Source organism: Bufo gargarizans, chromosome 10, assembly GCF_014858855.1.
Source record: "Bufo gargarizans isolate SCDJY-AF-19 chromosome 10, ASM1485885v1, whole genome shotgun sequence".
Lineage (NCBI taxonomy): Eukaryota > Metazoa > Chordata > Amphibia > Anura > Bufonidae > Bufo > Bufo gargarizans.
In genome coordinates this window covers 110,528,434-110,556,364 of record NC_058089.1, presented here as the reverse complement: position 1 = coordinate 110,556,364, position 27,931 = coordinate 110,528,434, and the positions used below count along the sequence as shown (strand labels likewise).

At 46.4% G+C, this 27,931-nt stretch overlaps 2 protein-coding genes across 2 annotated transcripts; both read left to right on the top strand.

Annotated features, from left to right (window-relative positions):
- The first annotated feature begins 1,539 nt into the window (after window positions 1-1,539).
- GALNS (galactosamine (N-acetyl)-6-sulfatase) lies at window positions 1,540-17,167 on the top strand. Its single transcript, XM_044270144.1, has 14 exons — window positions 1,540-1,673; window positions 1,981-2,104; window positions 4,041-4,115; window positions 4,809-4,911; window positions 5,937-6,080; window positions 6,600-6,666; window positions 7,498-7,625; window positions 8,224-8,363; window positions 8,433-8,536; window positions 9,817-9,953; window positions 11,060-11,162; window positions 11,799-11,917; window positions 14,157-14,274; window positions 16,628-17,167. The coding sequence occupies exons 1-14, from the start codon at window positions 1,575-1,577 to the stop codon at window positions 16,712-16,714; spliced, it is 1,548 nt and encodes a 515-aa protein (XP_044126079.1). The 5' UTR covers window positions 1,540-1,574; the 3' UTR covers window positions 16,715-17,167.
- Window positions 17,168-19,372: 2,205 nt separating this feature from the next.
- On the top strand, window positions 19,373-26,205 carry APRT (adenine phosphoribosyltransferase). The gene is made up of 5 exons (XM_044270416.1): window positions 19,373-19,527; window positions 21,797-21,900; window positions 24,134-24,267; window positions 24,463-24,541; window positions 25,534-26,205. Exons 1-5 carry the CDS (start codon window positions 19,409-19,411, stop codon window positions 25,674-25,676), a joined length of 579 nt encoding a protein of 192 aa, XP_044126351.1. The 5' UTR covers window positions 19,373-19,408; the 3' UTR covers window positions 25,677-26,205.
- Window positions 26,206-27,931: the final 1,726 nt, after the last annotated feature.

The following is a 27,931-nucleotide window of genomic DNA, read 5'->3' as shown; positions in this document are numbered from 1 at the left end:
AGACAGCCCCTTTAAGAAGCCTGGGTCAGCTGGCCATAACTAAATCGACCTTGCAAGGAACCCAGCATGAGAGACGTGGTGGTCAGAAGTTGGGCGAACCTGGAGCGCAGGAGGGAGGCCCCAGGGAGAGAGGCGCACAGAGGCATTGGGAGTGGGGCCACAAAAGATGTGGTCTGTACACCATGTGTCCGTTTCGCAGCCGTGTAAAAAATAGAACATGTCCTATTCTTGTCTGTAATAGGGACACGGAGATGACTGTTCTATTATGGGCTGGACGTTCTGTTCCACAAATTGCGGAATGCACACAGCTGGTACCCGTGTTCTGCGGATCTGCAATTCGTGGACCACGAAAACAGCTCTGTCAATGAACGGATCCGTTTGTATTATCTGTAACATAGCCAAGACGGATCCATCATGAACTCCATTGAAAGTCAATGGGTGACGGATCTGTTTTCTGTTGTGCCATATAGTGTCAGAGAAAACGGATCCGTCCCCATTGACTTCCATTGTGTGCCAGGACGGATCCGTTTGGCTCAGTTTCGTCAAGCGGACAGCAAAACGCTGCATCGTTTTGGTGTTCGCTTCCAGAGCAGAATAGAGACGGAACGGAGGCAAACTGATGCATTCTGAGCGGATCCTTTTCCATTCAGAATGAATTAGGGCAAAACTGATCCGTTTTGGACCGCCTGTGAGAGCCCTGAACGGATTCTCACAAACGGAAAGCTAAAACGCCAGTGTGAAATATCCCCCAATGGGGTATATCAGGATTTACCAGTATCTGGCATGGCGGTCACAGCTCATTATTCTAATAAGCCATGATGCTGGTGTGAACAGAGCTTTCAAACTGACGCATTTCACATCTGCGTTTGCTCTGACCTGATCTATTGCTTGCTCTTATCAGCCATTCCACAAGGAGAAGAAGCTGCCTGTAATCTTCATCAGTGTCAGCCCTGCCTGACTACTTTCGGACACGTTCGCAAAGTCATAAGAGAACCTGTGGGTATCTATTCCAGAGGTCTTAAAGGGCTTGTCCTGAACTAGACAGACATGGCTGCATTCTTTCACTGCATCACCCGTGTCCGTCGGCCGTTTCTCTAATTGCTCTGTTCCATTGAAGTGAATGGAGATGAGCTGCAATACCAAACACATCCTGTGGACTGGAGTGGTGCTGTTTTTGGAAGAAAGCAGTCATATTATTCTAATCCTGGGACAACCCCTTTAACCCTATGTTTTTTTCCCCAGCTGCTGTAAAAACTACAACTCCCAGCATGCCCTGGGAAGAGTCGTTTCACACCGTTTGGGGAGCTGCAAGTTGAAGTCTTCTGGTCTGTTCCCTTCCAAACTCGCTCTTTCCATAACGCTGCACATTTATGAGCTGCTGATTGCGAGCGCCTGTGTGGCCTTTAAGGGGTTAAACACCCACATGGACCCACACAGGAGACAACCCACTCCCAGCAGCAGCAAACCACTGTGCTTTACCCTCCCACGCCTGTCACAGGTCACATGACTCCAACCTCGTCACATGTCCCTTAACCCCTTAGGCCCCAGCACTCCCTGGCTTCCCACGGGCAGTCATGTTTCCTGTATTCTATCTGGTCGTTCTATGTCTTTTCAGACCGGTCCTGGCAACTAATGGGACTCGACCCAACATTATCCTGCTGCTGATGGACGATGTGAGAGGACAGGGGGGCTGGGGGCAGGCTTTCTGCACATTACAATCATTTGTGCATGCAAAAAGTTGAGGTTTTTGCTTTGTGGGCAGAAGAAGTCGTCAAATTTTCTGCTTCGGACGCCACTCGCACTACTTTACGCATTATTAGCCCAGTTCACACAGCATTAGCAGCATGAGTTTCCCGATGGGTACAAGGCAAAACTACATAGTTTAAGGAAGAACCCACGATTGGAGCCATTGAATTATCTATAATTAATACATAAATCATCATTTGCTGAAACTCGACATTTCTTTTCTGTTCCCTGCAGATGGGATGGGGAGATCTCGGTGTGTTCGGAGAACCCTCCAAAGAAACCCCTAATCTGGATCGGATGGCGTCAGAGGGCATCCTTTTCCCGGATTTCTACACTGCCAATCCTCTGTGCTCCCCATGTAAGTGTATGAACTATCGTAAGAGATGATGCACGCGAGTACATATCATGTGAACCGTGTATTTAGTGTCAGAAACATTACAATCTTCTCCCACGGTACTGGCTGGGAGAGCGGAAGGAAGTGATTTTCGCACACGTTCCGTGGCTTTTATAAGGCGTACAAGGTTCGGATTATCTAAGAATTCCGTTATGGATTCCGTGGAATTCTTAGATAACCTGAACCTTGTACGCCAAACTTGAAAACACTAGTCCCTCGTGATCTAGTCAATCTCTGTATGCACACGCGTATACCACTTCAAAGCAATCCTAGAACCAGGCAGCCATGGTACTCCTTGTAGATATAAGGCAGGGATGCCCAACCTGCGGCCCTCCAGCTGTCGCAAAACTACAACTTCCATCATGCCTGGACAGCCGTCAGCTATCATGGAATGCTGGGAGTTTGTAGTTTTGCAACAGCTGGAGGGCCTGCAGGTTGGGCATCCCTGATCTAAGTTTTCGACACCCCGGAAGCACGCCCTATTTTGTCCTTGACCTTGGATCCCTCGCGCACATTATAATCTATGGGTCCGTGAAAATCAGACACGACATGGATGCAAGTCATGTTTGGTCCGTGGATTTCACAGACCTTTGGTAGGAGATGGGGATTGTACGATATGTGCATCAGATACTGCCCACGCTAAATATAATTGTGATGTTGATGTTTGTGAACGCATGTTAGGCCTCGTTCACATTTCCGTGTTCGTTTAACGTCCATGGAAAAATCCGTCAGTGTTTTATCCATGAAGATTTCTGGACCTCTGTGTGTTTTCCATATTCCACAGACACTGCTCAGCTGAAAATTAATTTCCAGAACATCTCCTACTAATGGTCCATGAAAAGCAGACCAAACACGGAGGATGCCATACGTGTTATGTCAGTGATTTTTCACAGCCCCGTAGACTTCAGTGGGTGTGTTTGGTCCGCATCATGGATCAAAGTAGTGCATGTCTCTCAGATTAGTTTTTTTTCCACAGACTCACAGTCACTGGAAAACCACTGTTGTGTGAACAAACACATTAAAATCAATGGGTACGTGTGCTGTGCACATGAAATGCGAAAATGTGAAAGAGGCCTCAGTGTCTGGCAGCGGCTCAGGATCTGCCACGAAATCCACCACATAAAGACTTCCCCCATGTTATCATATGTGGATGAAAGGTGTCAATCCCTGCGCTGTGTTCCGCTGCGCAATACCATTCCGCATCCTAAATAATGACGCGTTGCGGCTTTTTTCTTTTTCTCCATTGATTTCAATAGGAGATGGAATCTGCCCAGAAATCCTCATCCAATCTCACAACAAAATCTGCATCCGAATCTGTGAATAAAAATCTGCCCCAAAATCGGCAGCGTTGTAGAAACCCGCACCTGTGTATTCTCTGGTGGATTTTTCCGCCACATGCTGGAGGCAATTATTAACAAGTGTTTCTACAGTAGGAATGCTTGTGGATGATAAATGCTCCGATCATTGGCCCATGTGGGATATTCCCATACGGGACATATATGGGTTATCACTAGGACGTGCCGTAAATGTCAGATGGGTGCGTGGCTTGTTCTCCCTTCAGTTATGGTTCCTATTCTGGAGATAGAAGCAGGTCTCAGAGGTGAGAACCGCACCTATCTGACGTTTATGGCATCTCCTAGGGATAAGCCATAAATGTCCCAGATTGGAGTACCCATTTAACCCCTCTCCTGTTGGCCGAGCATGCATGTCTATGGGGAGGTCACAAGGGATAGCTGTTGCTGACCGATCATTCAGCCGTCAACTTATGTGTTCTCCGAGGTTGGATCATTTATTTCTATGGATATTTCTATGAACTCCATATCCACCTGTCCTATGTCTGTGGGGCCTGTGCGTGGCGCTTTCTCATTCACAATACTATTATTTCCCTTGTATAATGTAGCCAGAGCATCTTTACTTACTGGACGTCTCCCGATACGGAACGGTTTTTATACTACAAATGACCACGCCAGGAATGGTAAGGACAACTGTAATTGCTTTATGTAGCCTACTTTTTTATGTCTAGTGTGTGTGTGTGTGTGTAGTGTATGTATATATATGATATATATAAATTAAAGGGCATCTGTCATTTGTCCGTATGACACTGGCTGACCTGTTACATGTGCACTTGGCAGCTGAAGGCATCTGTGTTGGTCCCATGTCCATATGTGCCCGCATTGCTGAGAAAAAAATAAGGTTTTAATATATGCAAATGAGACTCTAGGAGCAACGGGGGAGTTGTCATTACACCTAAAGGCTCTGCTCTCTCTGCAACTGTCGTACCCTCTGCACTTTGACAGGGCCAGGCAGTGTAAACGTGATAACCCCTGGCCCTGTCAATCAAAGTGCAGAGGGCGCGGCAGTTGCAGAGAGAGCAGAGCCTCTAGGTGTAATGGTAACGCCCACGTTGCTCCTAGAGGCTCATTTGCATACATTAAAACATAATTTTTCTCAGCAATGCGGGCACATATGAACATGGGACCAACACAGATGCCTTCAGCTGCCAAGCGCACATGTAACCGGTCAGCCAGTGTCACAGGTACAAAACTGCTGACAGATGCCCTTTAAAGGGGTTATCCAGGATTTATATATTGATGACTTATGAAATTTGGAAGTTTCCTGAGGATAGGTGGAAGTTTGTGAATGCTAATTAACGTCCACCCGTTCACAGCTTACACCCCACAGGAGATACTGGGTGGGATTCCCGATTCTGAAGTGCTGCTACCAGAGCTGCTGAAGAAGGCTGGATACATCAATAAAATTGTCGGCAAATGGTAAGATTCCGGTAGGTCTGACATGGGGCACAGGATAGGCCATCACTTGGGGTCCCATCATATGATCATGGGGTCACCATCATAGATCCTGAGAATGAATGGACCTGGGGTCATGGCGCTGCGCTTCTGTTCGCTGCGCAGCCAGTGGAAAACGTAGAAGGGGACACAGTGCTAAATGAGTGCTCCTGGTCGGGGTCCCAGAGGTTATTCCACTTAAATATTCCACTTTATAAGATAGGAATATCCCTGTAATTGAATTCCCTTGATCCTGTAGACAAGAGGTGCACTTGATGTGGCTTTCAGGTCTGGATAATAAAGTGTCCCGATGAAACGGTCACTTCGATATGCCATAGCAGAGAAGTTGGCGCGGAGTTGTGTAACACGGACAAACCCATCAAATGTTAATAATAATGTATTGTAATATTGGACTCAAAATGCTTTATACAGTAAAACATCCTCACTTCTAAATGTAACCTCCCAGAGCTTTATATTTCTTTAAAGGGGTTGTCTTGCTTCAGCACATGGCATTTATCTTGTAGACAAAGTTAATAAGAGGCACTTACTAATGTATTGTGACTATCCATATTGCTTCCTGGATTCATTTTTCCATCACATTAGACACTGCCTGTTTCCAGAGGTTACGACCACCCCGCAGTCCAGCAGCGGTGGTCGTGTTTGCACGCTATAGGAAAAAGTACTGGCTTCTCTGGTGGCCGGGACCGTGGGAGCTCACATAGGCACACATAGGCCGTGGGAGCTCACATAGGCAGCAGATCCCATCCCGGTCCTAGCCCTTGTATTTGCGCTGCAGCAGTGGTCGTAACCCCTGGATACAACAGTGTATAATGTGATGGAAAAACGAATCAAGCCAGCAAGGGAGGCAATATGGACAATCACAATACATTAGTAAGTGCCTTGTATTAACTTCCTCTACATGATAAGTGCCATTTGCTGAAGTGAGAGACAAACCCTTTAAGAGAGCATTTCTTCTGTTCCTTTTCTAACCTTGACCTCTAAACGTGCAGGCATTTGGGGCACAGAGGAAAATATCACCCGCTGAGCCATGGTTTTGATGAATGGTTCGGTTCTCCAAACTGTCATTTTGGACCTTATAATAACTTAGAACGGCCAAATATACCGGTGTACAAGGACTGGGAGATGATTGGAAGGTAATGTATCTACAAGCACACTATAAGGGCACATCCCGGGAGCTTGCCATGGATTTTCTGCAAATTTCACCCTATGCTTCAGGGATGGCCAACCTGCGGCTCTCCAGCTGTTGTAAAACTACAACTCCCACCATGCCTTGCTGTAGGCTGATAGCTAGGCAGTGTGGGCATGCTGGGAGTCATAGTTTTTCAACAGCTGGCGAGCCTCAGGTTGGCCATCCTTGCGTTAGGGTGCAACCTAAATTGACACGTTGCACTAGGTCAGTTTTCTAAAGAGATTTTTTGGATGAAATTTTATAAAATCTCATCCACTTTGCTTGTGCTGTTAATGCTGAGGATCTTCCACCTACAATTTTGCTGTGTATCTGCCCGTAGAGTTAAAAGAGGTGACCCCAACCATAGTAGAGAGTGGATACAAAGAGCGCCCGACCTGTTGGCAGATGCACAACTAGTTGTAATAATTTTTTTTTTTTTGTATTTTTGACCATACTCATTGCTATTGCTTCCTTGTCCTGCCAGATACTATGAAGACATACATATCAATCAGAAGACGGGGGAGTCGAACTTAACTCAGCTATACTTACAGGTACTACTCTAAGGTGCTTGCTAATAAAAGAACATAGGGGGGAACTTATCATTCCCTCCCTGGTGTTAAAAAGTCGCAAATCCACCGATTTTGCAAAATTTTATTGCAGATTGCATTTCTATGCTACAGGGGGCTTGTAGACGGCAGAGATGGGGCACGGCTAACTGGCTCGGTACATGTATCTTGATTTATGCCAATTGGTATATGACTAAGGACTCATTCAGACGACCGTATGAATGGGTCCGCATCCGTTCCGCAATTTTTATAGAAAAATCTTGTTGCAGATTTAAATGTTTGCATTATAAAGGGTGGAAGCCACAGTGAAACCTGCAGCATAAATTGCCACGCTACGGCTTTAAAGTCCACCCTGCAGTTCAACTTCCATTCATTTTTTTTCTGCAGCATGTGAATCGGATTATATAAAATCTCATCCACTTTGCTGCTACTGTAAACGCTTCAGATTTTCTGCCAACATTTCCGTGGCGGAAAACCTGCATTATATGTGTCCCATACTCTCACTGATGACCCTTTCAGCAGCGCAGTTTGCAAGAAGGATTGGGGCACGCCAGCTATAGATCAGTTATCTACAGGAATGGCAGAGGATGGGCACATAGGTGCGGTCAAGACGCAGAGAACACATAGGGGAGGTTGTAGGTTCAAGCCCCAGAACACCAACCTTCCTTCAAACCACCAGGGCTGGACTGGCCTACCGGGATACTGGGAAAATTCCCGTTAGGCTGGTAGGCCAAACCACCTCCGTTGTAGGCTTTTTGTACAATTTATTTTCTTTCCTCCTGATTTACTTACCGTATACTTTTATCCTCTCATCAGGAAGCCTTGAGCTTTATCAGCAAGTACGGGATTTCCAAGCAACCATTCTTTATGTACTGGGCCATTGATGCCACTCACGCTCCCGTCTATGCCTCCGGTCCCTTCCTTGGAACAAGTCGCCGCGGACTGTAAGCTGTTGACCCTGTTTGTCACCCCCTGGAGCCCTAGTCCGATACAATATTAAAGAGAAGCTATCGCCTCTCCTGACATGTGTGTTTTAGTACCTACTTGCATTTCCCATGTAATTACAATTCTGGAGCATCTATTCTTATGACTCTATGTTGTGCCATTCCTTTATTATTCCTGCTAGAAGGTATGAATTAATTACTAGCAGTTTTCAATGAAGGTCCAGCTGGGTGTTACCAGTTAAGAGTGTGTTCCTGTACAATCTGACACTGGCAGCACTGATTGGATAGTGTCAGATTGTGCAGGGACCCCCCAACCACCCACATGGACCTTTATTGCAGACTGTGAGCAATTCGCTCATAAAGTTCTAAAAGGAATAATAGAGGAATGACACAACATTGAGTTATAAGAATAGATGCTCCAGAATTGTTATTACATGGGGAATGCAAGTAGTGAGGTGAGAGCTCCTCTTTAAAGGGACACCGATAAAAAAGGATTTACTTTATCTTCAAAAGAAACCACTAGATCTTCCATAGTGGCAGAAGCCATAGTATACAGAACCTCATAGCTGATACACATGCATAACTTTATTTTCCCAAGCTATGGAGATGCCGTTCGTGAAATTGACTTCAGCATAGGGAAGATCTTAGAGCTTTTAAAGAACATGGGGATCGCGAATGACACTTTCGTATTCTTCACGTCTGATAATGGCGCTGCGCTCATCTCTGCTCCAAACCAAGGTAACAGACTGCAGATTTTGTCGGAGGGATCGTTACATCTTTAATCTACATTCCTCTATTATGTTCTAGGCGGCAGTAACTCGCCTTTCCTTTGTGGGAAGCAGACAACATTCGAGGGCGGCATGAGGGTACCCGGCATTGCTTGGTGGCCGGGGCACTTGGCTGCTGGTCAGGTAAGTTGTGCGAAGGAGGGTGAGTGAAAAAGAAAACCTGGCAAAAATCCTAAATAAAAAAATTATAATGTTTTCTATTATTATTTTTACGCCAGCTTTTGGCACAAAAATAGTCGCCAGACCCTTCTTTGAATGCCTGTGCATCAATATTTTGTCACAGGGGTGTCTTTGTGTCATTCTCGCCACATGGGAGTGACAGAGGTGTGGCTGGGGCCAGGACTTTGGCCCCGACATATTTACGCTCTTTACACCTAGAAACTGGCGTAAAAGAGGACTCCAGGTGCACAGACTGCCAGAGGCAATGGCGGATGAGGAACTTAAAGTGGCCCTGAAAAAAATAAAAATCTATATATACAGTGGCCCTATGTTGTAGGTGGGGCAAAAGAAGTAGGCATGGCCAACAATAGCTTAGTGCAGCACAAAATACCACCCCAACAGAACGAGATACCACAGTGCAGCACAAAATACTGCTGCCTCAGCTGCAATATTCCACTGTCCTGAGGACGGCGATATGGTTGAATTCAGGAGGGGACCTATGGCCGGCAGCCAGGTGCATAAGTACCTGATGTTTCTAGCATTAATTAATACTGAGAGCATCAGATCGGCCGGCATGAAGTCTTGGGCAGATCCCTGGATGTCGGCCCATTTCCCTGTAGGGTCTCTGGCCAGACCGCCTTTGGCCAGAGGTGCACCTAGTTTATGACAAGGCTTGTCATATATTAGGCGCTTTCTCCACCGGCGCAAGGGGGAAACAAAGACCGGCGTAAAAAGTCAGTCTTTGTAACTGACCCCCATTGAGTATAAAAATATCTCCCTTTCTGATGACGGCGTCCATTTAAGCAGATTTGGTGGCAGAGAGGTGTTGAAAAGAACGTTTCTGCACCTTTAACGTAAAGGAAGTAAAATGCAGAAGGAAAGTGACTCCATGTCTGTGACTTGCTGATAACAGTCAGTGACCGGCTGAGGTCACTCATTCTTTCCTGCATTAGTAACGGCTGGAAATCTGCTAGTTTTTATTTTTTCATTGATTCCGGATATCCTCATATGCAGGACATGTCATCTTAAAAAAATTCAAAAAAATCCTGTAATCCGTGATTCCAGATTATTTTGTTTTTATTGATTTGCTGGTCCATTACTTAGTTCTTGCGCCCCTTGGCTTCCACGGGTGGGCATAGTTCAGACCAGCGTTGTGCCCTTGCCTTGCTCCAGTCTGATTTCATATCATATTTGTTGTTTTTATTATTATTTTCCATAACTGTGATCGTCTTTATTTCTCCAAGGTGAGCTTCCAGCTGGCCAGCATCATGGATCTGTTCACAACCAGCCTGGCCCTGGCAGGACTGGACCCTCCTGTGGACAGACAAATAGACGGCATCGATCTGTCGCCTGTCATTCTGTCAGGCAAAGAAATTGAGAGGTAAAGATGGCACGCTGTTCGTGCGTTACTACTAGTGCAAAGCAAGCAGTGACCTGGTGGCCAATCGGACCAAATCAAGCCGGAAAATAAAAGCAGCGATCTGATTGGCTGCTGCCGGGAACTGATGCAATTTTTCTGTGTGCTGGATAATAAGTACCGGGGACATTTTTGGCAATGGGGGCATTTGGTTGAATAGATTGGTTTTGGATGTAGAGGATTTAATGGTGGTAGGATTGTCTGTCCTTAAAGGAGTTGTGTCATGAAGACAACCCCTGTCCATATGTCCCATGTTCATATGTGTTCGCATTGCTGAGAAACATGATGTTTTATTATATGCAAATGAGCTTCTAGGAGCAACGGGGGCGTTGTCATTACACCTAGAGGCTCTGCTCTCTCTGCAACTGCTGCGCCTTCTGCACTTTGTTTGACAGGACCGGGCAGTAAAAACATCATCATACCCGGTCCTGTCAATCAAAATACAGAGGGCGCAGCAGTTGCAGAGAGAGCAGAGCCTCTAGGTGTAATGACAACGCCCCCGTTGCTCCTAGAGGCTCTATTGCATATATTAAAACATTTTTCTCAGCAATGTGGGCACATAGGAACACAGGACCAACACATATGCCTTCAGCTCAGGTCAGCCAGTGTCATAGGTACAAATTTACTGACAGGTGCCCTTTAAGATAAATGCCTAGTCAGTGTCAGCCAAACAATATCGATTATTTGCCAGGGTTACCAGGAGTGGGACCCAGGGGGATCATCTGATCGCCCTGGGGGGGGAACACATTCTGAAAGGGCTTGTTTGATGAGACAACCCTTTGAAAGGGACCTGTCAACTTTACATATACTTGATTTCCTTATGGAGCATTGTTTCGGTTTTTCTTCCTGGAAATGTAGGAATAGATTGCAAACCTGGCAGCATAATCCAAGCTGCACCATATCTCAGCCGCTGCACCGTGTGGTCTCGTCGCTCTCAGATTGTGTAACGCAGTTTATCAATGTCTTGATATACAGTATTTCCATGAGGAATTTCAGCAATTACAATACCGCCAGAACCAAGCGTCTATTCCTCTGCCATTTCTAACCATATCTTATGCTGTCTCTCTCAGGCCAATATTCTATTATCGAGGCAATGAGCTCATGGCCGTCCGGATGGGGCCATACAAGGCTCATTACTGGACCTGGAGTAACTCATGGGAGGAACTGTCCCAGGTAAGTAGTCATGTCCTATGTTCTGATAATACAGGGCAGACCTGGTGGCGGATTTAGGCTGGGTTCAGACCTGAGCGTTTTACAGCGCGTTCCTACGCGCTGTAAAACGCTCAACAGGCAAGAACCAATGATTCCCTATGGGAATGGTTCTCACCTGAGCGTTTTACAGCGCGTACGATCGCGCTGTAAAACGCCCGACGCCCCAAGAAGTACATGAGCTTCTTTGGGGCGTCTTGTCGCGCGTTCCCGTACATAGACTTCTGGGAACGCGCGACAATGGGCGTTTGCTTGTCTCTGTATGCGTGATTGCAAACGCCGGTACAATCGCGCATACAGAGCGCGACATCCCGAACGCTCAGGTCTGAACCCAGCGTTAGAGCCAGTGACCAGTCCGCTCCTTATATGACTGGGTCTTATATGACATTGACCCAGGCCTTATATGACTAGGTCCATAGAGAAGTCCATGGAGGCAGGTCATATAGCAATACGTAAATGCCCCCCCCCTCCCTCCTCGCACGCACTGACAGCGCCACTTATTATCTCATAGAAATGTTTTAATATCTGTATGTAATGTTAATTGATCAGTCCTCCCTGTATTCCCAGCATCATTCCAACCCAGTATGATTCTTGTTACAGGGTATTAATTTCTGTCCGGGACAGAATATTACTGGTGTGACGACACATGACCAAGTGGGGTATGTCAAGCCTCTCTTGTTCCACTTAGGAAGAGACCCTGGAGAAAAGTACCCCATAAGGTAAACTTAATCATGTCCTAGCTTCCGATATCTCACAGGAAGACTTGGGGAATGTTCACACGCAGCAGATTTTGTTGTAGAAATTTCTGTGACTGAATATCAGTTCCATTCATCTGAATGCATTTTTATTTTCTGCAGCATGTGCATGTATTTCTGCAGGCCCCATTCAGAGTGCGGGGGGGGGGGGGGGGGGTTGCAGACATTGGTGCAGCCAATCTACCCTTCAGTTGAGGGGGTTACAGAAACCATAAGGGCAACCACACACGATGCAGATTTATTTTCATGCTGAAAAAATGCAGCAAAATGAATGAATGAGATTTGTCTAATCTCATGTACACTTTGGGGTCATTTATTATAGTGTTTTGCGCCTGTTTTAGTCTAATATTTCCTATTTTAGACTGTTTCATTGTTTTAGATGCACTTACTAATGAAAGTGCGCCTGTTTTGGAGACCTTTCAAGTTTCAGTTTTAGTCTAATTCTGGTGATGTTTTTTTGTGCATTTTTTTGGCCTATTTATGTAGGCGTGCCTTTGTTACACATGAATTAGGCACAAAAACATTCCACTCCAGGCTTACTTTTTTGGGCAGTCTTTAGTGGTGCCCTGCAAAAATTTTATTAAAATAGTTGCATCCGCTTTTCACAAACATAAACATATCTATATGGCTACCACTTTTTATGTCTTATATGCGACTTTTTGGCTGCAATTTTGCGCCTAATTCATGAGCTGACCAACGTGTAGTGTAATTGAACACCATCCACCTGCGCCCTGATGAACACTAAGACGCCGCACCTAATTCATGACCTGCTGCGCGACTCCTTCTAAATACTATGCGCCGATCTAATCTCAATCTAAAAATCAGGCGAGCAGGATAAATGACCCCCTTTTTTGTTTTTTATTAGACTTCAATGGGGTTGTTAACATAAATAGCATGAAACCACATGAAAATCTGCATAAGGCTAGGTCTACGCGATGACATTTGTCGCGCGACGGTGCACACCTACACTGCAACATTTGTAGTGCAACATTTTGTTGCACCAATGTCGCGCAACAATTTTTATAATGGCAGTCTATGGTGTCGCACTGCAACATGCTGCGACTGCGACGCAACAGTCGCAGAAAAATCCATCTCGTATGGATTTTCTGTGACTGTTGCGTCGCAGTCGCAGCATGTTGCAGTGCGACACCATAGACTGCCATTATAAAACTTGTCTCGCGACAAATGTCGTTGTGTAGACCTAGCCTTAAAACCACACAAAAGACGCACCAAACCCACGATAAATAGTGTGGATTTATGAGCACTTTTTTGGGTGGTTTTGGTGCGGCTTTTCCATACACAAAAAGGGAACCGTTCACTTTGCATTTTGCGCTAGCAGAAGTTGGCATGAATTCCAGATTGTTTTCAATGGGAGGCTGCACTAAGAAGGGATATACCCTTTCTTGGTGTGGTCGCAGCAATATACTGCAGACGTATAAATGCGGGCGTGGCCTTCTATAGAAAACAATGGGAAGCCGGACTCCACACGGCCACTTTTTGGTGCAGAATCCGCAACAAATTCTGCCTGCACAAAACGCTGTGAATGGCGCCTAGTGTAGTTATAGCGTGTACGACATACAGTATATATTAGGGAATTACTGCAGATGCCATTCCTTATACATTCAAGCGGCCGTTCACTTTAAGAATGCAGTTTACTGCAGGATCCAACACTGACCGCGGTAAGGCTTGAGCTGACTAAAAGTGGCAGTGACACAGATGGAGCCGTGACCTCTGGTCGTCTGTGCCCGCCGGTTAAAGATAGAGATGGTTGGTAGAGTTATGCCAGGCGCTTCATGCACACATTGAGCAGGTGAGGCAGATGGGGGGCTGAGATCTTTGCATACCATGCCTCGCACAGGGTTATGTCGATCTTCTCTAGACCAGGAATATGACCCTGGTGTCTTGCAGCGCAGCTGCTCCCCTCTCCATAAGCCTAGCACATAGCTGAAGGGTCAATTATAGTAAATGAAGCAAGTGCACGGCACACCTGTGCTCGGGTCCCCGGGGACTCCCCAGGAGATGGTGAAAGCTCTAAGGCAGCCAAGGGGTTAATCCCGTATATTCACCTGCTCCAGATAGCACAACAGCACCACTGGGACCAGTATACAGAACAGTATGTATTCAGGAGGGGGGAAGGGGGGCACAGACCTTTTGTCTATCCCTAGACAGGCGCCTCCATTACTCCCTGTGCTTTATCTTACAGGACCTCAAGTGCAGAGTACCAGACGGCGATGTTAGGAATTACCCCTGTGGTCCGCCAGCACAAGGACTCCATGATTCCTGGGGAGCCTCAGCTCAATGTGTGCGACTTGGCTATTATGGTGAGTTTGTATAAGATATTGAAGGTGTCTGAATTGCTGCCATATACTACATTTTGGGATGTATGTTTTCAGAACTCACAAATCCCCAATTCTGTATTCTAGAATTTTGCTAAATATATGAGCTGTAAGCGCCCTCTAGTGGCCGAATTATCGTACACATCAAGCTGTAGTCTATACCTAGTGTATTTTGTAGACTTTTACTGCTCGCCTGCACACGAGGTAGATTACGTCTGCTTCTTCCAAGCGGATTTAAGTGCAGAATAACCGCAGCGTAATGCAGTACCAGCAAAGTGTATGGCAGGAGGCAAGTCTCATGTTCACTCTGCTTCTTTCTTCCGTGTGTAAATTGACCTGCCGTGCGGATTTAGAATTATGCATCATGTCAATTGTTTGTGAGATTTTTATTTTTTTTTCATTTATTTAGTGTGGATTTCACCCCTTTTCAAATCCACAACAAAAACTGCAAGTAACATCTGGTGCAGAAACGGACACAAATCTGTACAAAAAAACAACAAATTATTTTGGCCTCATGCACACGACCGTGGTGTGTTTTGCGGTCCGCAAATCACGGATGGCGCCCGTGCGCGTTCCGCAATTTGCGGAACGGCACTGACAGCCTTTAATATAACTGCGTTTTCTTGTCCGCAAAGCGCGGACAAGAATAGGACAGGTTATATATTTTTTGCGGGACCACGTAACGGAGCAACGGATGCGGACAGCACACGGAGTGCTGTCCACATCTTTTGCGGCCCCATTGAAGTGAATGGGTCCGCATCCGAGCCGCCAAAAATGCTGCTCGGATGCAGACCAAAACAACGGCCGTGTGCATGAGGCCTTTCTGTTTTGAGATCCTGCACGTGGTACAGATCTGTGTGCAGAAATTTTGCTAGAAATCTGCACTATATATTACGGTTTTGGTGCATTTTTACGTGTTTTTTGTGCAGATTTTCTGTTTGTTAACCCTATTGAAGTCACACAACAGTTGACATGCTGCAGATTTAAAAATTTGCAGGGCAGGTCAGTTTCCGGAAGGAAGAAAAAAAGCAAAGTGTACATGAGATTTTTCAAATCTCATTCTATTTGCTGGTGCTATATGACACTGCGGCTTTTCAGAGTAAAAGTCTTTGTGGAAAAACCGCATGTAGTCCACATCGCGGTCAGTTACCCAAAGGCTAGACATACATACAAGACAGCTGTCGGCCCAGTGCCCTCATACATACGCCTGCTCATCTGAAACAAGATGTGTTCTCAGTAGGAGTACAGGAAAGAGTCTCGCAGTACAGAAGAGGACTGACGATGAGCCTCTTTCCTGTACTGCGCCTGCACCAGATTCTGAAGCGCACGGCACAGCGCAAGACTTTAGGAGAAATCAGGGGCCAGGTGTGATCATGTTTACACTGCCTGGCTCCGTCAAAGTGCAGAGGGTGTGGCAGTTGCAGAGAGAGCAGAGCCTCTAGGTGTAATGACAACGCCCCCGTTGCTCCTAGAGGCTCATTTGCATATATTAAAACATCACTTTTCTCAGCAATGTGGGCACATAGGAACATGGGACCAACACATGTAGGAGGTCAGCCAGTATCATAGGTACAAATCTGCTGACAGATGCCCCTTAAAAGGAGTGTAACAGTCTTTAGCACTCAAAACTGCTGACAGCACTACAGGTAGCGATGCAGACCTACCTGGATAAATGGTCATGTAGGTTGCATGATAGATATCAATATTTTCTTCCCCCGGTGCTATGGCTGCAAGTGCCCAGGAGATGATCCACACGTTCAGTGCCATGGGTTCTCCATGTTGAGTAGCTCCTCGGCTCTGGAGTCCAATCAGTAGGCTGCCAGAGCAGAGGGTCTGGGAGGATCCAGTGCAGAAAGTCCAGAGCGCTGAACATTAAAGGACCACCTCCTGGGTACTCGTGGTCACAGCGCCGGAAGAGTTAATGTCCTGTCATGCAACCTTCACGGTAGGTATGTCCGTACTGTTCTTCCCGTCACCTATATAGTGCTGTCTGCAGTTTTTTGAGTGTTCAAAACTGCTGACAGACTCCTTTTAAAGGAGTCTACTTTTATATTGATGGCTTATTCTCACAATAGGCCATCCATATTGGATCCAACACTGTTCCGGAGTAGCCCCAGCGCTGGAGCTATCTACCCTCGTCCTTTGTGTAGTGGACAGAGCTGGTTTCTGCAGTACGGCGCTCAATAACATGAAGGAGCAGCGCTGTAGTTGCAGCTTCATCCGCTACACAATGGACGGAGTTGGGTATTTGCAGAACCTACTTCTGGACTTTAATTTGACTCAATATATGAAATGTTGATTATTTTATTTTTGTCTCCTACTTCTTGATGTTTGGCAGAACTGGTCACCTCCTGGATGTGAGAAGCTCGGGAAGTGCCTGACTCCTCCAGAGTCAAAACCTTGGAAATGTGTCTGGCCGCACTGACGGGCTGCAAGATGTGCTTTATTCTCCAGCCTTTCAGAAAAACACGGATCTTCCTTTGCGAATCAAGGACCAGAGCAGCGCTCCCCTGACACTTACTGCATTATTACCGCTTTGCCTTGGCGCTCTATGAAATGCTGTATTCCTGCAATGAACTGTAAGGACAGCGCTGTTGGAACAATACTAAGTATAAATGAAGGGGCTAGCCTCAACCAGACTCCTCCACATTAAAAGGAGATCAACATGGTGGTCAGCGGATTGCTGCCGCTCTGTCATTTGAAAGCCCCCAGCGATCACCAGGGGATGACGCCACGTATCCCCCACTGGGCAAAAGTAGTATTACACTGCATGGCAGATCATGTCATACACAACAGGGCAGGTGGATAGGGGTTGCCATGTCAAGACACCCCTTCTAAGGCTACTTTCACACTAGCGGCACGGACCTCCGGCAGGCTGTTCCGTCAGGTGAACAGCCTGTCGGATCCGTCCTGCTGCTAGTGACCGTGTGCCCCGGACTGCCGCTCCGTCTCCATTGACTATAATAGGGGCGGGGGCAGAGTTCCGGCGAGAGGCTGCCGTAATAAATGTCGGACATGTCGTAGTTTTATTCCGGCAGCCTCTTGCCGGAACTCCGCCCCCGTTTTAGTCAATGGGGACGGAGCAGCAGTCCGGAGGCACACGGTCACTAGCGGCAGGACGGATCCGACAGGCTGTTCACCCGACGGAACAGCCTGCCGGAGGTCCGTGCCGCTAGTGTGAAAGTAGCCTAAGCTGGCACATGCTGCCCAATTGTACACTCCACAGCGTAATACTGCACAACGAGATGATCTAGCACGGTGAAAAATCCAAATCATTTTAACTTGAACCTTCTCTTTTCTATACACTTAGGGTTTGAGGATAGACCAGTGTTTTACAGACTATCTATGCTTGTGCAAAATTTTTGAATTTTTAAGAAACCCTTATGCAGCAGTCTTCAATATACGGTTCTTTAGTTTTTGAGAAACTACAACTCTCAGCATGCTCTTACAGCAATGGGTTAGCAAGAATTAAGAGGCAAAATAAGGGAGTCTGGTGGACGATCAGACTACAGGGTTCTTTTTGTAGTCTGTAACCATAGATACCTATAGATCTGCACCGAACATATAGAATGGAAGGAGATTTCACATCCAGGCTACTTGCAGCGTGGCTTCATTCATTTTAGACGCAAGAATGTAAATGGTCTGGGAGGCTGGACCTGCCCTTGAAGTACATTAATGTAAACGTGTAAGGCATGCAGAGCCCTATGGATGTGCCTTGTCCATAAGGCAGCCTATGTGAAGTGATGCAACATATAACGATACAGCCGTGGTCACTGAGATGTGCAGAGGAGAGGCCTAAAGCAAATTCTCCACTACAGGGATCAGCAACCTTCGGCGCTCCACCTGTGGTGAAACTACAACTCCCAGCATGCAAACATGCTCAGCTGTTCTAACAATTCCCATAAAAGTGAATAGAGCATTCTGGGAGTTGTAGTTTAGGAGGTTGCTGGTCCCCGCCGCCATTTCTGACCTTCGTGTCTTCTTACAGGGGCCCCCTCAGGTGCCAGGTCCCGAGTGTGACATGATGACCGACTTCTGCCTCCTCAGTTCCATTACATGGAAGCAGTTTCAAATGTCTTTTATCCTGTTTCGTTTCCTCGGTGCCATAAGATGTTTCTCTCTCTTCTAAAGCAATTTATATATTCGGATGAATTTCCTGGTAGAAATCTGCTGTACGTGATTTATCGTGCTTTTCTACATGAACACTCCTACCTCCATGTGCATTTCATCTGCACTATACCAAGGGTCACCTCCAGGCAAGAGGCAGAAACCAATCAGATTCCAGCCATCAGAATCGGAGTGATCTGATTGGACGCTACCGAACACTTTGCTTCCATTTGTCTGCAGAAGGTTTGGTGCAATGTGCCTGTTTGAGGATTAGACTGTACGCCTGCCGGCAGGGGCTCCGTCTGTGGGACGGGTGAATCAATGCTTGGACTGAACTGCGCTGATTATAAAATGATAAATCATAAAAGCTTCTGTTCTGTTTATACATTTATGAGAAATCAGTTTTTTGGGGTCTGAAACATTAACAGAAATAGAGGCCCAGTATAATGGAGTTACCTGCTACGGGGGTGACGTGGCTGTCCCTGTTACTGGGGGTGACGTGGCTGTCCGTGTTACGGGGGTGACGTGGCTGTCCCTGTTACGGGGTAACGTCCCTGTTATGGGGTTAACGTCCCTGTCCCTGTTATGGGGTTAACGTCCCTGTCCCTGTTATGGGGTTGACGTCCCTGTCCCTGATACGGGGTTAACGTCCTTGTCCCTGATACGGGGTTAACGTCCCTGTTAGGGGGTTAACGTCCCTGTCCCTGCATTAACGTCCCTGTTATGGGGTTAATGTCCCTGTTATGGGGTTAACGTCCCTGTCCCTGGTTTGGGGTTAACGTCCCTGTCCCTGTTTCCCATATGAAAAAGATTCCACACGATTGAAACTAGGAGACGCTTCTCTTTGCTCTTCCTTGTAAAACCTCTTGAATGACGACGTCCCATTGATGTGCACATCACTTCTGTACTCTGCCGGGAGACACGAGGTCACTGTGCGACACACTCAGAGAGCAGTGGGTGTACTAAGATGGCCGCTCCCCAGGTGGCACGTGGGTCTCCCAGTAGAGTGGTGATGACGTCAGGGGAGGTCACGTGTTCTGCAGTAAGAATGAGTTTGCTGGATAAGCAGGTGCTGCTCCGGGGCTCGGTGCGGGAGTTCCCGGACTTCCCCGCTCCCGGCGTCATCTTCAGGTCAGTGTCCTCCTCCTCCGTTTCTGGCATACCTGTCCTAGTCTCCAGTGTGTAGCAGAGTCCCACCAGACGACATGAGCCGTCCCCACGGGCTGCACACATCATCAGGGAGATGGCTGAGCTTGCAACTAGTTTTCTTTTTCCTTTGGCCGCACGTTCTTGTCACTTCTATACCTCGGAGGCGGCCATATTACTGGAGCCCATCATAATTAAAGGGCTATTCCTATCTGGCACATTGACCAGTACCATATACCCATCAGTGCCAGATGGTCCCACCTGTGGGATCTGCTCCTGTCTTCAGAATGGGGTCCCGAAGTGACGGAGAGGACACAGCGCACTCATTATAGCCCAGTTCTTATCTTCCTGATAAGAATGTGTCTTAGGGCGGGATCACACTAGCGTTAGGGATTCCGTTATGGCTTTCTGTTATAACGGTATCCATAAGACGGAAGGACGAATCCGTTCTTCTGCCCATAGACTTGTATTATGATGGAATGCCTTTTAAAGGCTTCCATTTTGCATTCCGTCATAATACAAGTCTATGGGCAGAAGAACGGATTCGTCCTTCCTTCTTATGGATTCCGTTATTTTCTGTTATAACTGAAAGCCATAACCGAATCCCTAACGCTAGTGTGATCCCACCCTTAAAGGGGTTTTCTGAGATTTTATTAATGATAACCTATCCTCCTGTGAGCGTCGCTCCCTTCTCAAAACAGCTGATCGGAGAGGGTCCCGGGTGTCGGACCCCACTGATCAGATACTGATGACCTATCCTGAGGATAGGTCATCGGTAATAAAATCTCAGAAAACCCTTTTAAATAAATGTTTATGATTTAGAGCTAAGGGGGTTATTTATCAAACAGATAAATTAGGCGTATTTCTGGCGCAGAGGTCCTTTATGCCATTAGTGTTCTAAAAGGGTTCTGCTAAGATGAAGACTCATCCACAGGATAGAGGTACAGTGCCTTGCAAAAGTATTCACCCCCCTTGACTTTTTCAGTATTTTGGTGCCTCACAACCTGGAATTAACATGGATTGTTTGAGGATTTGCAGCATTTGATTTACAGAACATGCCCACAACTTTGAAGATGTGTTTTTTTTTTTTTTATTGTGAAGCAAACAACAACTAGGACAAAATAACAGAAAAAGTCAATGTGCAGAACTATTCACCCCCCTGAAGTCCATACTTTGTAGAGCCACCTTTTGCGGCAATCACAGCTCCAAGTCGCTTTGGATAAGTCTCTATGAGCTCGTCACATCTTACTACTGGGATTGTTGCCCATTCCTCCTTGCAGAACTGCTCCAGCTCCTTCAAGTTGGATGTTTGCGCTTGTGAACAGCAATCTTCAAGTCTGACCACAGATTTTCTATTGGATTGAGATCTGGGCTGTGACTCGGCCATTCCAACAGATTTACATGTTTCCCCTTTAATCACTCAAGTGTTGCTTTAGCCGTGTGTTTGGGGTCATTGTCCTGCTGGATGGTGAACCTCCGTCCTAGCCTCAGATCACGCACAGAGTGGTACAGATGCTGAAAAACATCCCCACAGCATAAGGCCGAATGCACACGGCCGAGAGTGGTCCGTGGTATGCCGGGCTGGATTCCTGTTCAGATCAGGAGCGCACGGAGCCATTGGTTGCTATGACGCCGTGCGCTTCATGCCGCCGCTGGACTACAGTAATACACTATACGAGTGTATTACTGTAGTCCAGCAAACCACTGACGCCGTGCACTCCTGTTCTGAACAGGAATCCAGCCCGGCACACCACAGACCGCTCTCGGCTGCGGAACACGGCCGTGTGCATTCGGCCTAATGCTGCCACCACCATGCCTCACTGTGGGGATGGTGTTCTTTGGGTGATGCAGTGGCGTGCCCAGGGTGTTTGGCACCCGGGGTGGGTCCATTCAACTTAGACTATTGTGTTCTGATCCATCACATAAAATCCAGATTAACAAAACATTGAACATAGGGCTGTAATGTAACAAAATAGAAAAAAAAAATCAAGGGGGGTGAATACTTTTGCAAGGCACTGTATCTGATTGTGGATAGGGAAGGGGTGCATCTCTTGACTGCTGCTTCATTCATTTGGAGAACTTGGAACTATCCTTCTTGTGATCAGTGTGGGGGGGGGGGGGGGGGGGGGGGTCTCATCATTTGGTCCCCGAACAATCAGATACTTATGGTTGTCCCAGGATACAATGCATGGGATAGGCTCCATGTAATAGTTTCCATATCCTATGTGTGTGTCTTCTGATTCCTTCATTCCAGGGACATCACCCCAGTTCTTAGAGACCCCGCTGCGTTCTCCGCCGCCATCGACCTGTTTGAGGCCTACCTCCGAGAAAAATTTCCAAAGATCGATCTCATTGCTGGTAAGGTAGCACATAGTGGGACCTTTCGCCACCAGGTTATTGGGGATCTGTTTGTTCTTAGGCCGCATTCACTTCACTGTGGGACGGCTTTGCCCGTTTTTCTAACTGCAAAACACAGACATCGGCTGTGTGCAGTCTGCATCATGGTGCAGACCATTTGCCTTCAATGGGTCCGCGATACGCAAGCTGCGGCTGAACATTGGACATGTCCTATCTTTTGCGGAGCGAAGGGTTGCCTTGATGGATGCATCACTATGGCCAGACACACATTATCGGTCAAAAGGTCCTCCATACTCAACCTCCAGAGGTGCATCTATGGATGAATCGCTGGGAAAACTGATGTATTTTTTTTAACAAATGTTAGGGCAAGGGTGGTGATATGTTAAGAAAGTAATTATGGAAGATAGACAGCAGCTAATGCCCCACTTGTACCCATAGGGCCATGTAAAGTGGGCACGTACGTAGACAGTAGGAAAAAATGTGTAGGGTACAACCCCAGGGTGCGGCTGGCTACATGATTTCACCATAAATGTGTGTGGCAATTGCCTGCCAGGGGTGGGTGGGTGTGCGCCACAAGTGTAATCAAACCCTTAGGCTGAGTTCACACGGGTGAGATTTCCGCGCGGGTGCAATGCGGGAGGTGAACGCATTGCACCCGCACTGAATCCGGACCCATTCATTTCTATGGGGCTGTGCACATGAGTGGTGATTTTCACGCATCACTTATGCGTTGCGTGAAAATCGCAGCATGTTCTATATAGTGCGTTTACCACATAGAAGTGAATGGGGCTGAGTGAAAATCGCAAGCAAGTTCAGATGTGGTGCGATTTTTACGCACGGTTGCTAAGATGAAAGTCTATTCACTGTATTATTTTCCCTTATAACATGGTTATAAGGTAAAATAATAGCATTCTTTAATACAGAATGCATAGTAGAAGTTCAATTGAGGGTTAAAAAATAAATACAAAAATAACTCACCTCCTCCTCTTGATCGCGTAGTTGCCGATCTCTTCTTAGTTCTTTAAAGGGCTTCTGTCACCCCCCAAAAGTCTTTTTTTTTTTTTTTTTTTAGGCTAATTAAAATCCTTATACTACGATTTTTCAATATATAGGGCTCTTACCCTTTTCTGTTGTCTAGTTTCTCTAAAAACTGCACTTTTATAATATGTAAATTACCTCTCTACCAGCAAGTAGGGCGGTTACTTGCTGGTAGCCGCCGCATCCTCCTTTTAAAAAAAAACGCCCCCTCCTCCTGCTGATTGACAGGGCCAGCGAGCGCTCTCCTCCTCCGGCTGGCCCTGTCTGCAATTCAAATCCCGCGCCTGCACCTCATTCGGCGCAGGCACTCGGAGAGAAGGACGCTTGCTTCCTCAGTGCGCCTGCGCCGATGACGTCTTCTCTTTCGGGTTTAGAGGTGAGGTCATCGGCGCAGGCACACTGTATGAGGGAGTGCTGAGGAAGCGAGCGTCCTCCTCTCAGAGCGCCGTTTTTAAAGAAACTAGCCAACAGAAAAGGGTAAGAGCCCTATATATTGAAAAATCGCAGTATAAGGATTTTAATTAGCCTAAAAAAAAAATATGACTTTTGGGGGGGTGACAGAAGCCCTTTAATCATGAGCTGCCGGCTAAAGGACCTGAGGACGTAACATCACATGGTCCATCACCGTGGTGATGGACCATTTGATGATCTCAGTGACGTCACCACAGGTCCTTTGACAGATCCTGAAGAAAGAACAGGAGACCGGCAGCTACGCGATCAATTGGAGGAGGTGAGTTAATTTTTTATTTTATTTTTTTAACCCTCAATTGACCTTCTACTAAGCATTCTGTATTAAAGAATGCTATTATTTTCCCTTATAACCATGTTATAAGGGAAAATAATTACATCTACACACCACCGAACCCAAACCTGAACTTCAGTGAAGAAGTTCGGGTCTCGGTACCACATTCAGGTTTTTATCACGCGCGTGCAAAACTACTCGCGCAGGTTTGCCGCAGTACACCCGGAACGCATCCTGAACAAATCCGTCACGCCCGTGTGAACTCAGCCTTAGGGTTATTTAGAGAAGTTTCTGAGAAGGGGTGACATCCAGGACACAGAGGGGGACAGGAATAGGTACATTTATGAGAATATCTTTATTGCTACGTTGAATTAATTGTAATGCGATGTATAAAAAAACGCAACAAAACACGTCTGGATAATAAAGTATAATGGAGGCATTCCTTCATTACAGGGCTGGACTCCCGCGGTTTTCTTTTCGGTCCGTCGTTGGCACAAAGATTTGGAATTGGGTTTGTGTTGATTCGAAAGAAGGGAAAGTTACCAGGTCCAACAGAGTCTGTGTCCTATTCTCTGGAGTATGGAAAGGTAAATACAGTATAGGGGGCGCCAGGGATGTCATATGCATGCAGTGCAGTGGGTACGTAGGGGTTTGGGTGGGGGGCATAGTTAGCTTTTGCATTATTAGCTTTTTATATAAATAAATAAAGGAATTTTTTTTGACAGTCCAGTGCTGTTCTTTTTTTTTTTTTTCTCATTCCAGTTCTTTTGTGTCTTTTTCAGGCAGAGATTGAAATTCAGACTGATGCTGTGCATCCGGGGCAGAAGGTTGTGATAATTGATGATTTATTGGCCACTGGAGGTAAAAACAGGTCTAATATGCCACATTGTATGCACATTTTTCATTCTGAGATGTGACTTTAAAAATGTATCTGTTAGAAGGAGCAAATTCATCAGAATTGACTCGTCTCATCAAGCAGGATTCTGCAAAAGGGTGTCCTTAAAGTGGAGGACACCCCCTCTGCTGCTTGATTGACAGGGCCGGACCTGACAATCTTGCGCAGAGGATCTTCTTCCGCTACTGGAGAAGTGACTACGTCACTACACTTCTGGGCAGCTCCGCAGGAACAGTTGCTGCACCGCTTGCGGAAGCAGAGGCCCTGCGCTTGCACCGCTACTTGGCACAAGATTGTCAGAGCCCCTGTCAATCTTGTCACGGCGACGGCACATCCTCGGCTTCTGAGAAACTCCATTGCAGGTGCAGAACTCTCAGAAATCGATTTGCTTTTCTCTACTACTTATTTTAACAAACTTTTGATAAAATGATGATTGGTGGGGTCAGAGTCCTGAGAGCCCCCCCTTTATCAATCACTTAAAGGGAGTGTCACTCAGCTCAGCTGAACATAATGAAACCTTTCACTTAGTGATTCATTCTGGAGAATAAGTAAGTATTTCTCAATTCATATGGAAATAAACAGTTAAGTGCACCAAGGGCGGGCCAAAGCCACTCTGTGCACCCTTGCTCCTCCCTTTACTACATTGACAGGATCAGATGAGGTGACTAATAATTAAAAAATCTGCAAAATTTTTTTTTGAGATTGTATAGGATTACAAAAACATGGCTGCTTTCTTCCAGAAATAGCACAATACCTGCCCTTTGAATTGGGAAGAGTTGCAATACCACCTGAGCACAAGTGTGGTGCTGTTTTAGGAGCAGCCATCTTTTTTTTAATCCTGTACACCTCCCCTCTCTTTTGAAATTACTGAGACCCCACCTTCATGATTTCAGTGTAACGCTGTGCCCCGGATATAGTGGAGTGCTCATAGTAACCTGATGTATTTGGTTATTTACAGGGACAATGTCTGCAGCTTGTCAACTACTGCAGAGAAGACAGGCAGACATACTGGCCTGCCTGGTGCTGATAGAGCTCACGTCACTGAAAGGGGCAGAGAAGCTTAAACCGCACCCTGTTCACACCTTGCTGCAGTACGACTGATCCAGATACGTAAGATCCGGAAGCTGCTGGGACTTAATTTTGCTGCATTTGATTTAAATGTTAATTTAGGTTTCCAGAACTTAAAAATCTAAAGGAGCATCTGCATGCTGAGGATCGAAGAACTAATCTTAAACAGGGTCCCATCTGTGACCCCAGTGTATCCGGTCGGGTCCAAGCATATGGGTAGGGATCAGCAACCTTTAGCAGTCCAGCTGTGCTGAAACTACAACTCCCAGCATGCACACTCACTTGGTTATTCTAGGAACTCCTATAGATGTAAATGGAGCATGCTAGGAGTTATAGTTTCTCAACAGTTGGAGTGCTGGAAGTTGCTGATCCCTTCATCTGTGGTGCCAGGCATTGAGTACTGGGACACTATATCCATGTGCAGAGGAGGTAGACCTTGTATATTTATTTTATACTGGTCTTTATGACCAAACCTGGCTTCGGGTCCTGTCCACACACGGTTATTTTTGGAAAGTAATTACCTACAATGAAGAACTGCAATAATAAATACAATCCCACGTTACACTGTATTACGAGTCATTCTGAAACACTTGAGGTATACCGCCAAGGGCAGCAATTGTTCACATGCCATATTTCTGCAGTTTGCAAACAAACAGTGACAGGAGAACTAGAAGAACGCTGAAAAAAAGGGGCGAGTAACATTTTAGGGCTTGTTCAAGATTTAATGATCTCAGACAAATCCTTTTAAAAGAGATCCTGCAATGAACAATTAAACCACATGCAGAACTGGCTTATAGGGCAGGTTTACACATTGCAGTAAATCAGTTTCACTTGCAAAAATACATGCTTGAATGGGATTTTAATATTGATGACCTATCCTCAGGACACATCATCAATATCAGATATGCAGGGGTCTGACACCCCCACCCCACCGATCAGCTGTTTGAAGAGAAGGCCTTCCTATCACTGTTTACTGCGGTGAGCAGTGTAATACAAGCCGTCCCATTCACTTCTATGGGACAGCTCCTTCCTCTACACTTGAATACTACAGAGCTGCCCCATAGAAGTGAATGGGACACTGCCCACCGCTGCGATGTCAAGCAGGTAAACAATGAGCAGTCATCTCTCCAACCAGCTGATCGGCAGGGGGGCTGGGCTCCAATATAAAATCCCAGAAAACCCATTTAAGCCACCTGCACACGAGTGCCGGTGAACACACTTAAAATCTGCATGAAATTTCTGCGCCATATCCACAGTAAAATCCGCTATTTCTAATTGTGGATTTGATGATTTCCAATACACAATTACCATGCTGTGGATTTGGAAATCAGCTCGGCCGATCAATTTCCACACACAATCTACAAAGTGTACATGAGATTTGTTTAATCCCATACACCTTGCTGGTACTGTACTAGGCTGCGATTTTTCCACACAGAGACTATGCGTATTTCACAATGAGTCGTGTGCAACCACAAAGTAACCTGCCTTACTGCCCAGTTATTCTTAGTACAATTTTGAGCTTTTCCAGCTTCAACCCCTATGTTGGCTAGGGCCAGCACAGTGCTGTATCTGAATATTGAAAATAAATTGCTCCCACTGTTTCAATTGAGTGCCAAGGGTCGGGCTCACCTCCGTCCGGTCCCTGGGTGGGGTCACGTTCGCTGCTGCATCCAAATCACTGGCCACAGATGTGGCACACCAGTGAAGCCATTGGCTGTAGCAGCAGACATGACACGCTGGGGGCTGCACCCTAAAATAAAGGAGCAGGACAGTTTATCCCCCTCCACTTCAGGTGCAGCCCTAACCTGAAATGGGTGTTAAGGATAAAACCCCTTTAAAATCATACCAAACTTAGAGTACCTTTCACTCCTATACAAACTAAAAACTAACTATCTGTGGGCAGAGCAGCGCCCAGGGGTCCCCCTGCACTTACTAGTGTGTCTGGGCGCCGCTCTGTTCGCCCGGTATAGGCTCCGGTGTCTCAGCTCCATCTGTTGTATTGGACAGATTTTTTTTGTAGGAGGCGTGTCTCTTGCTGAGACACCGGAGCCTATACCGGGCAAACGGAGCAGCGCCCAGGCATACTAGTAAGTGCAGAGGGACCCCTGGGCACAGCTCTGCCCACAGATAGTTTTTAGTTTGTATAGGAGTGAAAGGTCCTCTTTAAGGGGTATGAATGGAGCAGGTCCACTGCACCTTTATTTGAGACGTCCTGAGACAGTAGTGCTTGGCCATCTCCCAGAGATAATGGCACAAATGTCTGCATGCTGCTGACTACTTATACTGGC